Source organism: Marmota flaviventris, chromosome 7, assembly GCF_047511675.1.
Source record: "Marmota flaviventris isolate mMarFla1 chromosome 7, mMarFla1.hap1, whole genome shotgun sequence".
In the NCBI taxonomy this organism is placed as follows: domain Eukaryota; kingdom Metazoa; phylum Chordata; class Mammalia; order Rodentia; family Sciuridae; genus Marmota; species Marmota flaviventris.
In genome coordinates this window covers 101,196,442-101,216,210 of record NC_092504.1, presented here as the reverse complement: position 1 = coordinate 101,216,210, position 19,769 = coordinate 101,196,442, and the positions used below count along the sequence as shown (strand labels likewise).

At 39.4% G+C, this 19,769-nt stretch overlaps 1 protein-coding gene across 2 annotated transcripts in view; it reads left to right on the top strand.

Moving 5' to 3' along the window:
• Nucleotides 1-10,001, top strand: part of Bmpr1b (bone morphogenetic protein receptor type 1B) — a 263,928-nt gene extending 253,927 nt beyond the window's left edge. For both annotated transcript variants that reach the window (XM_027926643.2, XM_027926646.1), the window contains 3 exons: nucleotides 4,486-4,661; nucleotides 8,211-8,341; nucleotides 9,876-10,001. In XM_027926643.2, the coding sequence (XP_027782444.1) occupies nucleotides 4,486-4,661; nucleotides 8,211-8,341; nucleotides 9,876-10,001 (433 nt within the window). The remainder of the gene's footprint in view (nucleotides 1-4,485; nucleotides 4,662-8,210; nucleotides 8,342-9,875) is intronic.
• Nucleotides 10,002-19,769: the final 9,768 nt, after the last annotated feature.

Genomic DNA, 19,769 nt, shown 5'->3' with positions numbered 1-19,769 from the left:
AAAGTGGAGAGTCCAAAGAGAGCCGATGGTGCCTTACGACATTTCCTGCTCCTAGAACTGTTTTGCCCTGTGTTCAGTTCTTCCTGCACTCTTTTGACAATGACCTAAGTGCTGATGCATATCCTGCTCAACTCAGATTTAATTCAGGTGATGCCCTGGCAGATATCACCATTACCCTGGATCTCTCCTGGGGAGAGAAAACAATGAGACATGAAGGAATTTACACAGTTTTTAATGTTTTACTCTGGAGAATCAAGCATCCCCTCTGGTGCTTCCATGTCAGAATAAGATATTTTCTTAGCAGGAAAATAAATCCTGACTCAGGCCCTCTCAGGTATTAAATTTTAAATAGAAAATCTACAGTGAAGACTAGGCTGTCACACAGATATCTCTCAGCAGATGATTGTCAAGTTGTCCAAGTGTCAAAGAGATGGGTGGCCCAGCCCAGCAGGGACTGAATTTCCCGAGTCCTTCTGATGTCATTATTTTCTGCACTGCTTTGGTTTCTGTACTTACTAGGTTGTTTTTTAAAAAAGTGACATGGCTAAATGACTCGCAGATGTCACAGAACTAAACTCATTAGTGGCAGCCTTAGCACTCCTCCCCAGGTTTCTGCAGCCAGAGAATTTTTAGTTCCAAAGTTCTGTTTCTAAGAAACCCGGAGATTTCTCAGAATTTAATCACAGCAGCATTGAACCCAATGAAAAATGCTACGGAAAAGTCTCATTGGTGAGCATCAGAATGGGCAGAGTTTAAGTGAGCAAATCAGTTCCACGGCAATTGACAGGGTGCTTCGGGAAACATGAAGGAAAGAGCACAGCCCTGCTGTAAGCTTCTAAGACTCTTTCACACTTTGGGGGAGGGTATTTCTAGTAAGTCACACACAAGGTCTTCTCACCCAGCCTTGTTTCACATGTTCTTCTAAAGTTTTAGATTATTAAAGGTATACATTATTTACTTTTCCTGTCTTTCTCTATGACCTTCTTATCCCCCCAGTTCCCCTTTCCCCTCCCTGTTTCAGGTAAGGTATCATGAGGAGGAGCCTGCTCCTCCCAGCTAAGCACTCTGCTCCTGTGATGGCCTCTGTTGTCATGTGGGCTCTGCTTAAGACCTTCATGAAGCTCTTTCCTCAGGGAATGGTGCTATAGGGATGTGCTGTGTGCTGAACTGAGCAGAGGCGTCTCCCTTTATATAACACTTCTAATCTGGAAGTTTAATGAGAATCATTCAGTATAAAATACAACTCATACTGATGCTTTGTTCTTTTAAATTTCCCTTTATTCCCTGTCTCCAAACTCAAATCTTTGGCTTCCCTTTACCCAGGGCCTGGTGACTAAGCACCTAAGGCATGTCCTGTGGGTGCTCATGGTTTGTTCTCCCACCTGCTTAGGGTCCTGAGTGGCTGCTGCACTTCCAGGCTTTCTGCAGTCCCAGATGTCCCTCTGGCCATAACACCGACACCTGTGGTGACCATGCACCATAGCCCCCCTGTGCTGTGCTGGAGGTATGCTGGGCCAGTCACCAGGTGTAGGCATGAGAGAGTGCACTGCTGGGGTCATTCCCTTCCCTATGTCAGTCCCTTCTGTCCCTCCCAGAAGGAACCAATTCCTGTTTATCTTTCGGCTGTACAGATTTCTAATCTGACTACAAATGTGTGTGGCTACTAGAGTGCATAGAACTACTACTTTGTGGGTGTGTGGTTATTTTCTCTGCCTTTGTACCTCTTCTGTGATCAATGTCCTGCCATCCTGGTTTCTGACTGCTCCACACTCCTCTGTGGGAAAGGAGCTGGAGTGGGCTGAAGGCACCCTGGCCTTTTCTTTCCCCTGGGCCTTTTCTTCTGTCACACTATACTCTGTTAAATGTCTTACCCAAGCTGACTCTACTTTCTTTTTGTGTTCTTTTAATTCTTGATGCCCCCATATTAAATCATTTTAATTTCTAATTTTGGCCTTGAAAATTAATACAAGGTCACATTTTCTCTGCAATTATTTGAGAATAGGTAAAGTGATGTTACTGAAAAACCTAAGAAATGCAGTTTAATTACTTTCAAGCATAGATACATGCCTGAGGGAAGAAGGGCAGAGCTTTATGTCTTAGAGAGTCTGCTACTTCGTAATATCAGACATGAATTATTTAAAATTAACACGTTTGTTTAAATGTAGTGCTAAAGGCGTTTACCATGATGTCAGTAGTAATTCTCTACAAAATTAATTTGCTCAGTGAAATTCTATTTATTTTCCTGGATATTGATAACCTCTCATTTCATGGTCTTTGTATAGCCTTTCTTTTTAAATTATCCATAGCAAAGATGGCCATAAACAGGCCTTTTCCTTCTTTCATTTCAAGTATACTGTTTTCCTACATGTGCAAGAGACACCATGAGTGGAGGTGGACTGGGGCTACCTCCCCTCTTTAGGGAAGTACCAAATGATGATGACAGATATTGGGGGCTTGAAGGAATTCATAATCTTACATTGGAAATGATTATTTATTCAAATACTACCAGGGAAGATATTTATTTAGGGAGGATATTATTCAAATTCTATTTGGAAAAACACCAGGTATGGGGGAGGAAGAAGAGGAGGAATGGCCATGCTGAGATTTTGTGACTGGTGGAAGGAACTGGCTTTTATTGCATTTGACCAGAATTCTTAATTATATGTTTTTGCAGTGTTTGAAGGAAAAAAAAAAAAAGAGAGAGATAACTACATATAGTCTCACCATCACCCATCCTGATTCTTTCCCTAGGTAGAAGTTACTTTTCTGTTCTCCAGCAGATGTCTCCATATCACACTTTCCATTGCCACTTCCTGACTTCTCAAGTCCAAATAAACATGAAGGAGCTAAGAGTTGGAAGGGAGTGTAATTACCAAGATCTTTATCCACTGTGGTCAGAATATAACTTTGACCTTTGCAAATGCCTGCTTGAAGACTATTCTTAGATGGCTTTCTCAGGACATGTTCTGGTTTATATTAAAGCCTTTAACCATTTTCTTTTCATTTGCAAACCCCTGTTTATTTTCTCTGCTTGAACCCAGGTTTCCTTACCTAGGGCCACCATTCTAGTGATTAAAAGTGATAAATTATAATACATTCAGAAACATATTAATGAAATACCTGCTGTATGCTCACATGAGGGGTGTGGGCAGGTAGAGCCGGAGAGAAGGTCTTCTCCTGGTAACTGGGGGTGGAGCTGGTGCAGTGTCTTTTCAGCTGACATTTTCCCAGTTTGTCATTGTCTCCTCTTGGCACACTTTCCTCCCTTATTTACTATTTCGATACACAGACAAATTTTTCTTTAGTATTATGTTGTAACTACTGAATGTTAATGTTTTTATTGGTTCTTTTTAGTTATCCATGACAGTAGAATCCGTTTGGACATGATTATAAGAGCATGGAATATATCTTGTTCTAATTCAGCCCCCAGCACCTCTCCTTCCCCTCCTCCTGCTCCCTTCCTTCTACTGTACTCATCTGAAAATTAATGTTTTAGCATCTCTTCCTAGTCTTAGGAAAGAACCCAGTACATTAAGACCTGTTTGTCTTAAATGTAAGACAATGTAAGATGATAAGGGATACCTGCTGCTAAATAAATTTATATCTTAACTTTCATTTTATGAAGATAGGTTCTTTGTTACTCCTAGAAAACCATAAGAAATCTGGTGAGTATATTGGTGACGTATCTTTGGGAATAGTTTTTATCTTTTGGAATAGATTTTTATCTAGAAGTGAATTTCAGAAGGTTTATTAAAAACCTTTACAGTTATGTTTTAGTGAATGCAAACCATTTGAGAGCTACAGAGCGACATCTGCCGTACTTTACATTTTCCCAAATGATGCCACATGCTTTATGTTTTAGTAGATAATGAAGCAATAAGATCAAACCCAGGTGTTGTTGTTTTCCCCAAACCTGCTAGTGTTTCCGTAAGTTTGGTATTGATCATCTGTGACATCAAAAATCCTCATGACACCTGGCTTAAAAAAATAATAATTCTCTCAGACTGGAGGTGTGGCTCAGTGGGAGAGGGCTTACCCTAGCACGCAGAGCCCTGAGATCAAACCCTAGTACTACACTACACACACACACACACAACTGTCTTAAACAAACCAAGTTGTTATGTGCACATACCAATTATAATACAAAACTATTAAAATATAAAGTATTTTAAAAACTTTAATTATTAGATATTTAGCAGTGGGTTAGAGTCTAAATTTGATCTAGTGGTAATGCAGTTTTTTCTGTTATAGTTTCATGCTGATTTAGTCTCATCTGCATTGGGTTTTTACCTGTGAGCTTTGCTATAACTTCTGGCAAGAATTATTTTTCAAAGAAATATTTTTTATTCCCCAAAAGGTTTTCTTTTCCCACCAAGGTTTTCTTTTCTCACCATCTACTACAGCCCTATTTAAAACCATCACTTCAAACTGTCATTTGAGGGTCCTCTTTGCTATTGATAACACTCTGCTTTATTCTTTCCTTAGTGATACAAATGAAGTTGACATACCACCCAACACTCGTGTTGGCACCAAGCGCTACATGCCTCCAGAGGTGTTGGATGAGAGCTTGAATAGAAACCACTTTCAGTCTTACATCATGGCTGATATGTACAGTTTTGGACTCATCCTTTGGGAGGTTGCTCGGAGATGTGTTTCAGGAGGTAAGAAACCGTGATGTCTCTGAAAAACTACTATGAGAGTTACTGCAAATCCTTTCTTGCTGATCAGAAATCAAAGTCATATTGTCTACAGAATAAGGTTTTCTTTTATTTCCCTTTTTATAAAGAAGTTTATGTGTCACAATCTTACCAGGGAATGATATTTGACAGAGTAATCTTTGCCTCCTTCCCTCCATCTGCTGTTGAAGAATCTCTTCTAAACACTCTGTTAACTTCTCCTATCTTCTCAAAGAATGTCTTCTGCTGCTCTGTGTATTGTCTCATTTCTCTTTTGGGCTTTTCCTCCAGAAGTTCTCCTTCATGTCAATCCTCTTTCCTACCAGCCTTTTCTCACCTACCTGTCAGCTCCTTCCCCAACCCCAGTCTCCCATCTCCTGTGCTTCCTCTGCAGAGATTACTGTGGAGACATAACCTCCGGATGGGACACCCATTCATTAACTTCTCTATTTCTTTATTTTCTATAAAACTTCTTGTAAACTAATTTTTAAACATTGATTTTTAGCAAAAGAAAATTAAAGCATCAGAATATTGTTATTGTTTATGATAATTTTTCTACAAGCATAGGGATTCCCTAAAAGACCAACTATAGTTGATATCAAAAAGATATCCTTAAATATTCAGAAGTATTATTGGTTGTGCTGTTTTCGTTTACTGCTACCTTATCATCTTCTAGTAGATTCTGATTCCTTTTAGGTAACAGAGTATTATCCTCTTCTGGGTCAAGTACAAAATATACACTGTAAATTATTTTGCACATGGTTGTGCTCCTGAAAAAAGGTTGATGCTGCTGTGGTTCCTCTACATGGCCAATTTAAATGCTTCATGTAATCATGAACTTGCTCCAAGTTGTGAAAGTACATATAACTATTACTAGAAATTGTTCCTTTACCTGCTCTTTATTATCTGGGACATCTTGGGAAAGTTGCTAAACTTTTCTTTGATTCAGTGTTTTATTAAAAATGAGGCATATTATTATTGTATGTACCTCAGACAGTTGTGTTGTTTCAATGAATGTAAAGAGAATTAAAACCACCTGGCACATAAATGGCACTCTGTTAGCAATACATACTATTAATTTTCTTTTTGGTTGGTGGAGCCATAATATATGCAGATTTGTATTTAAATTAAATAAAAGCAAGAAGCAGTTAATGGATAAACATTCATACATATAGATGTAGAAAAATCACCTTCAATAATGCAGTGCCTTCTAATCACCTTGGGAATTCTGAGCCTTTTATAAGCAATTTGAAATAGAACACATTCCCTTTGAAATGAGAAAACTGTTTGTACAAAAGAAAGTGAATACAAGAAATTTACTATAACCAGCTATTGACTAAATCTCCTGTTGTAAGTATGAAGAAGAAGAGAAGTAGCCAAAACATAAATAGATTAATTGCTTTTGCCTTGATTTCATGTTGTGTAAGTAGGAGGGGAATTTATTTTTGAATAATCTGCTTGCACTGAACTAGAATAGTTTTATAGATGTTAAAGGTATAGTAGAGTACAAGATGACTTTCTACTTTTGTTTTCCTGAACATCTAAAGCAAATAGGTCTACAAACTAGAAGTCTAGGTTTGAAAAGCCTTATGTCAAATAGAGAAGAAATGATCCCCAGCTTTAGAAACAAACTAGTTTTATGTGCACAGCAGGGTCTTAATTGCTTTGCCTGGGTTGTCTTTGCAGGTAGAGGTTTGAGAAATATCCCTGCAGGAGATCAACTTGTTTCTCAGAGGAAAAAGTCCCTGCTCTGCCTCAGGCCAACTGCATGGCCTTGAGCAAGTTTTTTAAGCCCTAGGAACCAAGTTTCCTCTTTGTGTGTAGTAATCCTTTCTCATGAATGTGTTTGTGAGAATTTAATCAGATGAATTATACAGCATACCTACCTGCATGCTTGGTCTAAGTGGGCTCTCAAAAAATAATGTTTCTTTTCTCTTTTCCAGAGAGGCAAAGCACAGTAATTTTTGTTCTGTAACATTTTGAAGTTTTATAAAGATATTGGAAGACTGGGGAGTTTGTCTTTCTAGTTCAGGAAATCTGGGATGAAGGAGACATAATCAGATGTAGGCCTTTCAAACTTGAGAAGGAAGTAGTGGGGAAAGAGAAAATAAACCACAAAATTAAATGGCAGCTCACATGGAAATTTTGATAACTTGGTTACATGATAAAGAGAAAGAAGTAAGGTCTATGTTCAAAGTCAGAATTTGATTGACTCATAATTTTGTATGATTGGTTCTGCTGGTATCTATTGTAGTTTATATTCCTGCCTCACCATCCATCCATCTATCAATTCATCCAAGCAATGGCACCACCATTAGACACTGAGGGAAATGTGAGATGAAATCAAGTAGATCTGGTGGTTGCCCTCAAGATGTTTGCAGGACCGTTGTCTTCATAGTCATAAAGGGAGGAAAAATTGAAAAGAAGCTGATCTCCTATGTGTCTGACCCTGTGCTTTCATTATCTTTTATGCTGAGATGATAAAGAAGCACAGGGAAGGAAATAGAAACATAGTCAATGCATGTAAGAGGCTTAGTTGTCACAGCAGGGGGGGCACAAATGATGAACAAATGGTGGGTTGGAATGGTCTTTTATGATTTTGAATGGGTTTGATGTTACAAAAAAGAGCATAACACACACCCAGGTTTTGCCACAGTGAACCTCCAGTGGATTTTCTGATGTGGCGTAAAATCTGCCAACTTGATGGTTTCATCTTTGTCAGGTGAAAAGCAGTAGCATTTCTATAAAAGGTGATTTAGGATAGGGAGCAACGGTGCTCTGGAAAGATTTTTCAGAAGAGAATCCATTCATCCTCTGAGAACAGGAGCTGCTTAGCATTATTGTGAGGAGTTCATCAGATAACGTTAAAAGAAAGACACCACTAGCCTTTTTTAAAGGACAGATTGAAAAAAGTAAAAATTACTTATTAGGAAAGATCAAATAGACGAGTATATACAGAAAAAAATAAAGAGAAAATAAAAATTAGACAATCTTTAAACCTAAAAAATATTGTTAAGATTTTCAGTATACATACAACTTTCCAAATATTTAATGTGTAAAAAACTCCATTCTTATGATTAAGCAGAAAAAAATGTCTGACATTTTGCAACCAAACTTATGATATTCCTAATTTCAAATTACAGTAATAGAAACAGTCACATATTATGTAGTATGAATTCAAGATGTGTTTTTCAAATTTGCATTGATTTAATATAAATGTCTTAAAGATTTGGTCTTTATAAAATTGGAAATTTTGATATGTTCATTTCACTTAGCATTTGGAAGTTAGAAAAAAAATAGCAAAATAGCTTGAAGATCTATGAAAGTATTTTCTTCTGGGTGTTTTATTTTTTTGTAAGTTAGGCTGAGAACCATTTGGATAAGGTTTCTCCCCCCCACAAGATCTATTGTTGTTTGTTGGCCTAAACTTGTATTTAATATTGATAGTCATTTTCTTTGAGAACAGTTTGTCTGTTAAGAGTTTTTTTTCCCCCCACTTTACAGAAAATAATAGTACTGAAAACATATTTTCAGGTATAGTGGAAGAATACCAGCTTCCCTATCATGACCTGGTGCCCACTGACCCCTCTTACGAGGACATGAGAGAGATTGTGTGCATCAAGAAGTCACGACCCTCATTCCCCAATCGCTGGAGCAGTGATGAGGTAAGGCCTGAGGTCACGGTGTGTTCCATGGTCATCTCAATAGACTTTTCCTCTTTTGCCCTAATTCCAAGTATTCCCTTAGTGACATTCTTCTTTGTTTTGATGATGATGATAATGCTGTCTTACTGCAATAATTTATATGGAGCTATGTGTAGTGTGCTGAATCTTCTGTTCATTTCTTCCAATTTTATTTTGCCACTTTCAGAATATATTGGGTGGGTCAACATTGAGCCTACAAAATAGATAACATTATATCATTTATTTATGAAGTCTTGATATTTGCCTAAAGGCTATTATTTGTTTTTATGAATATACTTTAAGCATCGTGATTTTTCTTCATAACAAACCCAGATATAGCTTTCTGCCATTTGGATGAGAGAAAAAGGCAGGTATCTGAAGAGCTGAGCTTTCTGTACAATGAAGTGGTACAAGTGGTTCTAGTTGAGCTGCCTGACCGAGTGTCATTGTTAATAAGGATGATGAGATATGATCTGAACAAATCCATATTCAGTTTGGCTCCGAGGGCTTACTGGTAAAACCCAGATATTTCTGGAAAGGAGCTAACAGAAAGGACAAAGTGAATTGGGCAGGACATGCCTTTCAGACTCTGTTTCCTCTGCCCCTCGTGCTTCCTTCACTCACTGTGCCTTCGACTCGTCCAAGCCCTAGAGTTCTCCAGCATGCTGGAACATTGGAGATGAATTTGAAGTACACCCAGAGAAATAAAAGAGACTCTTATCAAAATTGAACCAAACCCAGTGCAATCAAGCAGGCAGAGTACTATCTATGAACTAATTGTTCAGTGTAAAATTCTTAGAAAAATAATCTTTGTTTTATTGGCTTTGCATGTAGTCACTGAAATGATAAATAATATGAATGTTTTCCAATGAACTGTGCAGAAAGCATTTTGAAATGCTGGAGTTACATTATTTCAAAGGTAGTTATGGGTGTCGATGTTATTTGGAATCCCTTCACTAAGTATTTCTGATGAAGTGAAATTGTGCTTTTCAATAAGAAGACCAATGATTGATGTAGCATGGGAGAACACAGGAGAAAGTTTTAGTGATGCTGTGCACAGGTCATTAATCTTGTTAAGTGGTACAGTGTGATGCTAATATCGTAGCAGGCAACTGTGGTTTAGGAATAACCATGTTTGTTTGAATATTATAAATTAGATGAAATATTTAAACTTATCAAGTTTATAAACAATCTGGGAGTGTGGGATAGAACACAGACTTCCTTGGTGTCTGTATATTTGCTTAATATTCAAAACTTCTTCAAATAGACCCTGTACCATCAGCAAAACATTTGCTTGCTCCTATTTCAAGAAAGACCTGAAAATCTTTTTGAGTTATTATCATTTTACATAAGAAGGAATTTTAATGGAATTTTGTTACTATGTAGTTTTAAGGGTACATCTAAAAATTATTTTCAGATTTTATGAACCCAAAACTGAAAGACAAATATCAAGTGCCAGCTTTGCAGATAATATATTTCTTAAACATTATTCCAACATTCCTCCTCTTTTTCACAGTGTCTAAGGCAGATGGGGAAACTCATGACAGAGTGCTGGGCTCACAATCCTGCATCAAGGCTGACAGCCCTGCGTGTTAAGAAGACACTTGCCAAAATGTCAGAGTCTCAGGACATTAAACTCTGATATGAGGGTAAAGGAAGCATCTCCGCCGAAGGCCAATAGATACTCGTCTGCTGTGGGCAGAGCAAAAGGTGTTAAAGAAGCATCTGCAGTCCAAGCCTCGAATGTTGTCCTGCTTCTTGGTGGGTTCAGACCTTACCTCTCAGGGAGCAGCCTGGACATAGACTAGAGAAGTTCCCAGAACCCCAGATTCCTCTGTGTCTGTTTGTAGGAGGGAGAAACCGCTTGGGTAACTTATTCAAGATACGATGCATGTTGCTTTCTAAGAAAGCCCTGTATGTTGGGATTGCCATTTTTTTAAAAAGATGCTTTAATTTTGCCAAAATAAAACAAATATTGTATATGTTTTAAGGTTTATACTATTATAGTTTAATGATAACGAAAGTTCTTCCCAGAAACTGTGTTGGAAGGTAAATTAAAATATATGTTTTTCCATTGGTAGAATGTGTTGCACTCTAACAAAAGACAGTCTGTGAAATTGGAGAACATAGAATGGAACTCATCTTAAGATGACCCCCAACCTGGCCTACTCCTACCACTTTGGCCAGCCCTGAATTTGGGGCTGCCACAACAATGTGAATGCATGTGGGCACAAGTTCTACCTTTCTGGGAACACGTTTTGGAATTCCTGCAGGTGGCCTTTTGCAGCTTCAGACAACATGGAACAAATGAAGGTTTTATGTGTCTGTAATAGAAGTGTTGATGGGTGTTCTTCAGAACCACTTCTGTCTCTGATTGTGTTCGGCTGTTCTTTCATGGTGAAATCCCTTCCTTTTCATTAAACACAAGCAAAGCTTTTTCTCATGTGCAGAGAATTGACCTGTGCATGCTTTTGATCTCTCAAATAGAAAGATCAATATTAAATAAAATGGCCATGAGTTGTGTTAAAGACAAGGTACTCTAAAATAATTTGCTATTGTGTTGTAAGAACATGTCAGTAAGGTAGGGAGGACACTGAGGGTGCAGATGACTTGTTTCTCATATGTGCAAAGGAGCCTATCTCAGAAGCACAAGGAAAGAAGTATGCACACCTTATTTTGTATGGTTAAGGATGGTTTATTTTTGTTCTTTTTTCTTATCTGAATTAAGAGATAGAGGGGAAGCATCTGTCTGGTTAATTTCATTAAACTTTAATTTAAAAATAGATAAATATAACCTTCAGATAGAATAGCAGAAGAGAGTTAGTGGAGACCACAAGATATTATGGCTGCTGTGATTTATTATGCTAGAATAAATATGGATCTAACATGGGCATCTTCAATGATCATTTCACATCTTAAGATCACTGGCTCACTTTATTCTTGTGATGTTCAATTCACTATTTAATTTATTATTGTTTTTCTGCTCTGTAATACTTGCATAAAATATTTCTCCATTTACACCATTCTACGGGATTTTAACTTTTGAGCAAAAGGAATAAAATCATCGACAGTGCCAATATTCCCTAGCAACAAGAATCTAATAGTTTTAAATTGTGCACACTGTTCTCAATTTTTTTTCCATTTCATTTCCTTACTGTGGTTTTCCTTTGCTTCTTTAGTAGTTAAAAAAAAAAATTGTCAGCACTTCCCCCTTGGTGTTTAAAAAAGACATTCCTTCCAGAATACTCCAGGGGGCAGTGTTTTCTAATGCATTTTCAGCGGGTGACTGAAGGATGGAAAACTTTTGAAAAATTGACAGCTGCATGAAAAATGAGAAAATATTTTTCTCACTTCTGAAGTAGACCTGCAGCTGGTGTCTTGTTCATCCAGAGAACACTCTGAAGCAATGAGTGCATGGGAGACTGCTTTCGGTTTAGGAAACTCATGAGAAATGCACTCTCCATTCTGCATTCTTTTCCCTGGGTTTCTTCATAGCAACGTTTTGTTTTTCACTCAGAACAATTTCTGAATCCTTGAGTTTGAAAAAAAACTTAGGAGTAAAAACAATTGGTACCAAATATAATTGTAGTCAGAAGGCTGCTTACTGATATTAAAGTAACCTCAATAGCAATGTAAAGGTTCGTGTCTGTTGTGTCAAATTATATTTTTTGTGATAGTTTAGAAGGAATACAAGGTTAGAACTAAGTGTGATGATCACCTGAGCCTTGGAGAGAAACTTTGGTGCCTCTAATCAGATCATCTACAAACAAGTAAGTAAGCATTTTTGCCAGTTAAGCAGAGCATAGTGTTTTTTTCTTGGATTTCCCTAAATGTAAGTGAGGTTGGGTTCACCTCTAGATAAAACTGTGTTGTCTTTTTCTTGAACATCAATAACTTCAAATGAGAAAATTTTGTGGAGAGGTTATGATTTAAAAGTAAACTAGATTTCTAGGGTTCCAGTGGATAGAAGGAAATTCAAATAGTGTCCAAATTTCTTCTTTGTTGTTCATTTGGTTGTTTTGGGGAAAACTGATAGCTTACTTTATAATCCTCAACCTGATTTATTTACTATGAAAATTTGAAAATGATTCCTGAAATATTTAAAAATACCCACATAGCTATGATAGTATTTCAGTGAAACAAGAATTTATTTATGAATAGATTTTTTTTCCTCTGTATCTTACCAAAATATACTTTTCTTAGGTAATACTAAGTTGTTCTTGAAGACTACCTACTCAGCTCCCAATAATCCTTTATAGTTTTAAAATTTCTAGCAGCTAAGTGAATTTTATTTTTATTATTATTATTTTGTTTTGTCTTTCAATTGAACGAGTGAGAACCTGACAGTCATGTAGTTGATTGCTTATTTTCTTCTAACCCCTCTGTCCCAAAGGAATCCTAAATTATTAGTTGTTAGATAAGCTTTGTATGCTAAGACATTCAGGTTTATAGCTTATGTATGTGTGTACATATTATTATAAATATAGATGTATATATAAATATTATGTTCAGCCTGGAGTCTGGCACAACTCCATTATGTGGATTAGAGAGTAAAATATTATGGATGATAAAGTACTAAATGAAACGTAATATTTATTTATGAAAGCATATAGATTGTTAACTCACCAGTGAAGTGCTCTGAGCATCATGTATGAGGAGATCGGCCTTTGACTTGGAAGCGCTGCTCAAAAGTCACTCATGATAATTCTTTTTATTCCCCAAAAGAAATCTTCTTAGAAAACATGCTGGGGTTTTATTTAAAGGGAATTTTTGGATTCTGCATTTCAATTGGTGTGTAGTCAAGTATAGCATGTACTTAATTAATGGCCGAATTGTGTGCTCCTAGTGTCATGCATTTTCTTTTGGAGTTTCATGTAGGGCCCATTCTGGCTCCTTGGAAGGCAGAGAGAGGAGAGTCTTCCACACTTGAGTTTGTTCAATCCTAATATCTCCTCAGGAAACTGTCCCATAGCAGTGGGAATGAAAGGAGTAGCATCAAAAGCGATTTAGTTTAGCAATTATTCCTCTCACAAAACAAACACAACAATGCCATGTTTGGGGGAGAAAAGTTGGGAATATATAGGGGTTTTGTTGTCTGTCTGTTTCAGAAGACTCATTTATGTTCTTTGGGGGGAACCAGTGCCTTACGGATTTGTATATACTGTAATTATTCAGGACTAGGGAACAAACAATTGTATTGTATTTGTTACAAATTGTATATGGCTTTGTTTTAACATTCCCTTAAATAAAATGGTTTCATTCTCCCCTTAGAGAAAACATGCCTGTTATCTCGTGATTGTGTCTTTTCTTGTTTTTGAAAATATCACATTGTAACAGGAGGAAAGCAAGGAAGACGGCAGATGCAGGTAAGTGTGAACATTTTGTGGAAAGAGAACAAGCAACATGGCCCAATGGCTTCCATTTTTCCCTGTAATTAGGAAACACAGTCATCTGCTGAGAATAAGGGAAAAGTCAGGGCCGTCAGTGGTTTGAGGAGAGTGAAGAAGGTTTAAAATTGCACTGTGGAGAATGATAGCTTCCCAGAGAAACAGCCAGCTAGGTATGGGCAAGACCAAGGGCCAGTGGAGGTAGGTCATGCTGGGTGACACCACAGCCCAGTCTCTGGGCCACCAGCCGGCCTGTATGTGAATCCAGGCTAAGTCATTCTCCCAACTCTGTGACACTAGGCATGTTCTGAACTTCTCAAAGACTCACCTTCTTCCCTGTACAGGTGAGAATAATATTAATAGCTACCATGTGGAGTTGTTCTGAACATGAAATAATCCTTGTACCAAGCATAGTTAAGCATCCAACTATTGCTGTTAGCTCTATTACAGATTCATAGTGCCCATTTTCTATGTGGCTTGTGATTTTTATTTTATTTTTTTCAGCAACCCAAAATACAGGCACAGAGACAGCAATGATTAGATTAATTTAGCACTGGGGTTTTTCAGTCACAGGCAGCAGCACATCATGGAAAATAAGAATTACTATCATCAAAGGGCCATGTGACATGGACTGTAGAAGAGGCTCCTAATAGACTGGAAGGAACTAGTCAGAGGAGGGAATCCTGGCGGAGTTGGAGCTGTATTGGTGGCTTCTGAAAGAGCTGCTGTGGTCAGAATCAAGATTTCAAAGGGGGACCAGTAAGACTAAGGACAGGCTGAGGGTGTGATCTCAGGAATGGATCTCAGGAATTTAGTGAGTGGACAGGATTATTGGTGATGAAAGAGGAACCCCAAGGCCTGGCTTTTAGATTTGCTGTCTCTGGATTTCAAAGAGCATATGAGGCAGAATTGTCCAAAGGCCTTGGAAAAAAGGGTGGGTAGTTTGTGGGGCCAGAAACTTGGAATGTGGAAGAACAAGGCTACTGCTGTGGCCTCAAAAACTTTCCCAGGGGAGGAGAAGATCCTCTGCCAAAGGGCAGCAAAAGTATTAGGGCTGTTTTTCCAAAGGTTTTGAACCTTGGAGAGCAGGTTGGGAAGTTTGATTTTGAGGGGGACCCATTGGAAATGGGATCAGGAGAGAGGAAGCACAGAATTGTTTGGAGTGGAGCATGTAGGAGGTTTTGCATCATGAACTGTAATCGGGGACTGAAAAGTCGGCCTGTGGCTGTCCATGTTGGCAGCTTCATTCCTGCCAACTGAAATGTGACTCACAGTTGGGGTTCAGACTGACCTGGCTCAAATCCCATCATGTTCATTTTCTGAGTCCTGCAGAAGTATACAACTTTGCACCCCCAACCTTCTCACCTATAAAATGGGATAAAAATCCCTATGTCTACCTTATAAGGCTCTTATGAGGAACATGAGATGACACATGAAGTGTGTGACAGCCCCATGCCAGGTGCATAATAGGTGCTCAAAACACCGCCTGACATTAGTTTCACCTGGAGATTTCCATTGGAACACCCCTCCCACCCTTTCTGCTCCCCACTTTATGCTGAGACAGGCATGCTTTTCTAGACTCACAGGCAGACAGTAAATCCCAGCCAAGGAAAAAGTTTCTTCTTTTGGGTCACTTTAGGGGCAGGCATGGTTGTCCCATCTGTCACAGTGGCAAAGTATAGATGCCCCCACTCTCAGGAGAACAGAAATGGTTGCTCGCTGATTCCTAACCACATTGGGATATAATCCAGCTGTCCTGTCTCTGGGCCTAGGCGAAGTTCTTTGCCTAACACCCACAGGCAGGCACAGAGGGATGGATGGAGAGCGTGGTCAGTTCTCAGAACTTTCCAGTGACCTCAACTTGGAGACAGGCTGGAGTTGGGGCCCCTAACTTGACCTTGAAAGCCTTTGTGTGCTCTCCTAGGAGCAGCAGCTTTCTCAGCGGGATTCCCAACTGCTGAAGCTCCAGAGGAGAGGTCAAAAATGGGCTGAGACAGTGCTACCAAGTGTTTTCTTTGTACAATTTTTGTTTACTTTTTAATTGAATTTTTATTCTTCCAACTACAGGCCTCCCATTGATTCTACCCAGGTTCCAGTTTACATAGTTTCATTATTTCCTTGGCCCTGAACAAACATTTGTGATGCCACCACTGAATCCATGGTAAGTCGCTGTCCTGAGGCCCATGGATGAGAGTTGCTCAACCCTGCTGCAGTTGCCTACACTGGCTAACCAAGCTGAGGACCCTTCTTGAAGTAGTTCTCTCAGGGAGGAAAGGGGGACCATTGCTCCCACTCCTCAGTCTCATAGCTGCTTTTCACCTCTCACCTGGAGCTTTCTGCTTGCTCCCTAAGGGGACAACTAGGAGATCTGTTCCCAGTGGAACACCTTTGCTGGTATTTTGCTCCAGCTCTAAGCTACGTCATGGGGTTTCTGTCAACCTTTCATTTCCTGTTAGTGTCATTGTTTATAAACTCCATTTATAATCAGATCTCTGAGGGTAGGACCTGACACCACTGGCAAGTTCTCCAGGAAAATTTTGACACAGATGGTCTAAGACACTCATTCTTAAGTGCTCACTGGCATCACCTGGGAACTTTCCAAACTCAGTACCCAGGCTGCAGCCAGACCAATTACACCAGAATCTCTTGAGGTAGGGCCTGGGCATTAGTTTCTGAGTCTGGGGTGATGCCAGTGTACAGCAATGTAGAAGAAGCACTGTCTTAGAATTTCATCCTGTGACTGAGGGAGGTTGTGACTACCATCCACACAAGATCCAGAGGTCTTTGGTCCTACCGAAGAAACATGATGATGCTTGATACGAAGGAATAATTTGTCATGAAGAAACCAGGGAGGCAGGCTCTCTGTTGCTTATAAATATAATTTATTACCTGTTTAAAAATTCTTTCTTACATTTTGTACATGTTGGCTGATGGAATAAATGCAGGCAATTTACAAACCAAGGGGACTGCAGGAAAAGTCAGGAGCGGCAGTAAGAGAGAGCAAAGAGGCACACCCAGAGCTGGTGTCCCTCACCTCTGCCACACAGCAGGGTGACAGACAGAGTGCCCAGAGAGCTCTCCTCTGTCACCAGGGAATTTTTTTTTTTTAGAAAAGGAATTGCATAGAAGATACAGCAAGAGGGAACTTCACAACAACAAAAGAGGTGTTCCATATCTGAGAAGCCAAGGTTGTATTGTTTTGCTTTAAAAAGAAAAATGACAAAGCACAAAACCTCAATCTGACATTTCTGCGGTTGAACTGTTCCAAAGAAGACAACAGGAGGACGAGCCAGCCGCTCCAACTCAGACCGCTGCCAGTTGTTCTCTGACAAACCCTGGTTGTCATCTTTAGAAAGAGCAAAGAGGAAGTCACCATGCTACAGCTCAACATTCAACACAGACGACACTGTGACATCCAACACACACACAATGATAATATTCCCTGCATCTGGGCCCAATGCCTTCTGTCTGGGCGAGGGCTTCACTGTCAACAGCAGGTCTAGGTAAGACTGAAGAAGGCAAGTCACCTGATGAGCTCGTCCTGATTCTTGCTCTTTTTTTTCTTTCCCAAGGCCTGGAGGACTATACAACTGAGGTCACACCCCTACATTTACAGATGTCATTGAGGACTTTAGGAATACAAAAGGGCAAAGGCATTTCCCACTGGCTGTAGATTTTTTATGCTATTTTAAAACAAGCCTTGCTTTAACATCTAGAACACACTCAAGCCATGATTTTTGATGTTGCCTTACCATAGTGCTGAGGATCCAAGGCCAAGAGCTGATCAACCTCTAGGGTGCAGATCAGTAAAAGCTGCACACAGTTCAGGTTCCAAAATCCACAACGGGGAGTGCTCCACCCCTGTTAGTGGCATCCAGCTCCACAGCAAGCCTGATAGTGCCTCCTCCAGTAGACCTCAAGGATGACCCATGATTTAGACTTATTTGTAAGGGAGCCTGAAGTGTTATGATCTGCACTTGATAACCTTGCTAAAGCACAAATTTGAAGTGGTATGATAAAATGCTGCTGTTGTAGGGTAACACAATGGCTGTTGGGCAGCTGATTTTACCTGGGGGCAGCTTCCTTGTTTTCTATTCAACTGGTGGGGCCACGACTGCCGGTGATGTTCTACAGGGATTTCCAGTTTAGGATTTTGAGAATTTCTGGAAAGATCGGTTTGAGTATGCAAGTGTGTGAGTACACAGAGGACTGGGGAACAGCCCCTGAGAATTGCTTGGTTTTGTGCGCTCATACATTTGTGGAGCCCTGTGGGTTTGTCCTGGTAATGCCTCCCCAACCACACTAAAACATGCCTGAGGCATACAATACACTTGGTTGAATGAGCCCATTAATGTCCCACCACAGATCAATACAGGCGGTGGCCAAGCCCACTGGAAAACCTAGGAGCCATGAACTCTTCTGACAACAGTAAAACGTGAACAGCCACATGGCCAGTGAGATGAAAGAACCAGGAGGGAAGTTCATTGTTAGACCTAGTCTGTAGAGAAAATCTACCCATGACATACAAGAGCATCTCCCCGCTTTTCAAAAATAGGTTTTCAGGCCAGAATTTTGGAAATAATTATGACTTCATTTGGCTTACTTATCCTATATGGACACAAGCTTAAATTAACATTGGTTACAATATACTTATTCCCCATATTCCTTATTTCATTAAAAAATCATTAGGGATGCAAAGGAAATCTTTCAAAGTGATCATTAAAGCCAGAGATTATACAAATAGATCTCTTAGGGTAGAGAAACAGTATTTCACTGCACAGAGGAAAAGTTCTAAGGATTTCAGTCACATCAGTTTAGTACATTTAAAAAATATAAAAATAATACAAAAACAAAGTATAATAGTTGGTCCTATGAGGCACTCGAAAGGTTAAAAAAATTATTAGCTTGAGATAATAATAAAAATATTCCTTATTGGATCTATAAAATCTAATGGTCATTGGCCACGGTCATCTTTACGAATAATTGGTTTTGAGCAATGGCATTTCTGATTTACAAAGGCTTCTCTCTTCTCAAAGAAGATGGCTGGAGCCTGATTTCAGTTCAGCTGTTTCTGTGGCACTCCCTTCATTCATTGGCCTTGGACTTGCACTGAGGTCTCCATATGAAACTTATGCCCTGTCCAGAACAACTGCTTATGAAAAGCTGAAACTCACATTCAGCTTGAAGACTGAGATTCAACAAGTAAACCTTTCCACCTTCATTATCCACTCTTGGAGGTTCTTACACAGGTTTATGTTTGGTCCTGGGGCAGGCCTTCTAGAAGCAAAGGCCTGTGGATTCTGGGGAGAACCCAGCTCCCCACTTCTTGTGTAGATTACAGAGCATGAATTACCCAGGAGCACAGCCGCTGTGTCCCTGACAGAGACACACAGGAGGAAACTCAGGGCAAGAGCCTGGTTTTCTCTTCTCCAGAAGAAAAGTCTAGAGTCTACCTACCTTCTGAATGATGGGTTATAAAGATAACCTCACTTACAGGAAAAGGCCCTTAAAGACCCTTTACTTCATGCCTGGTTTCCAGAGTGTCCTAAACTCAGGCCCCATGACTTTTCCCTAAAAAATGGCTCTGTTCTTTGATGGTCGAATATGAAAATGGCTAATTATGATGCATTTTAGTGTTGGGCACTTCACCCCACTGTGCTCTGCCCTCCAAGAGCTTGGACCACTCATGTAAGAAGGGGGTTCTGGCATCACAGGTGAGTGTCCATTTTGGAAAATGTCCATGAAAGGCTGTTAGCTGTGTGTTCTTTGGTGTCACACATACTTGCATCATGGTCTGCCCAGTTGCCAATATTGAATCCAACTTTATTCCTTCCAGATCACTTTAAGAAAATCTGAATTAGGGTTGTGAAAAGAAAATAAAACCAGGATGAAACCTCTGCCATTAGAATCCCAAATTCAGAAGAAAGGCTTCTTCTCGATCAACAGTCACAATTTCTCTTCCTTTAGACATAGTGTTCCTATTTGCATATATAAGACTTATTTCTTTCTAAGCAGATACTCTT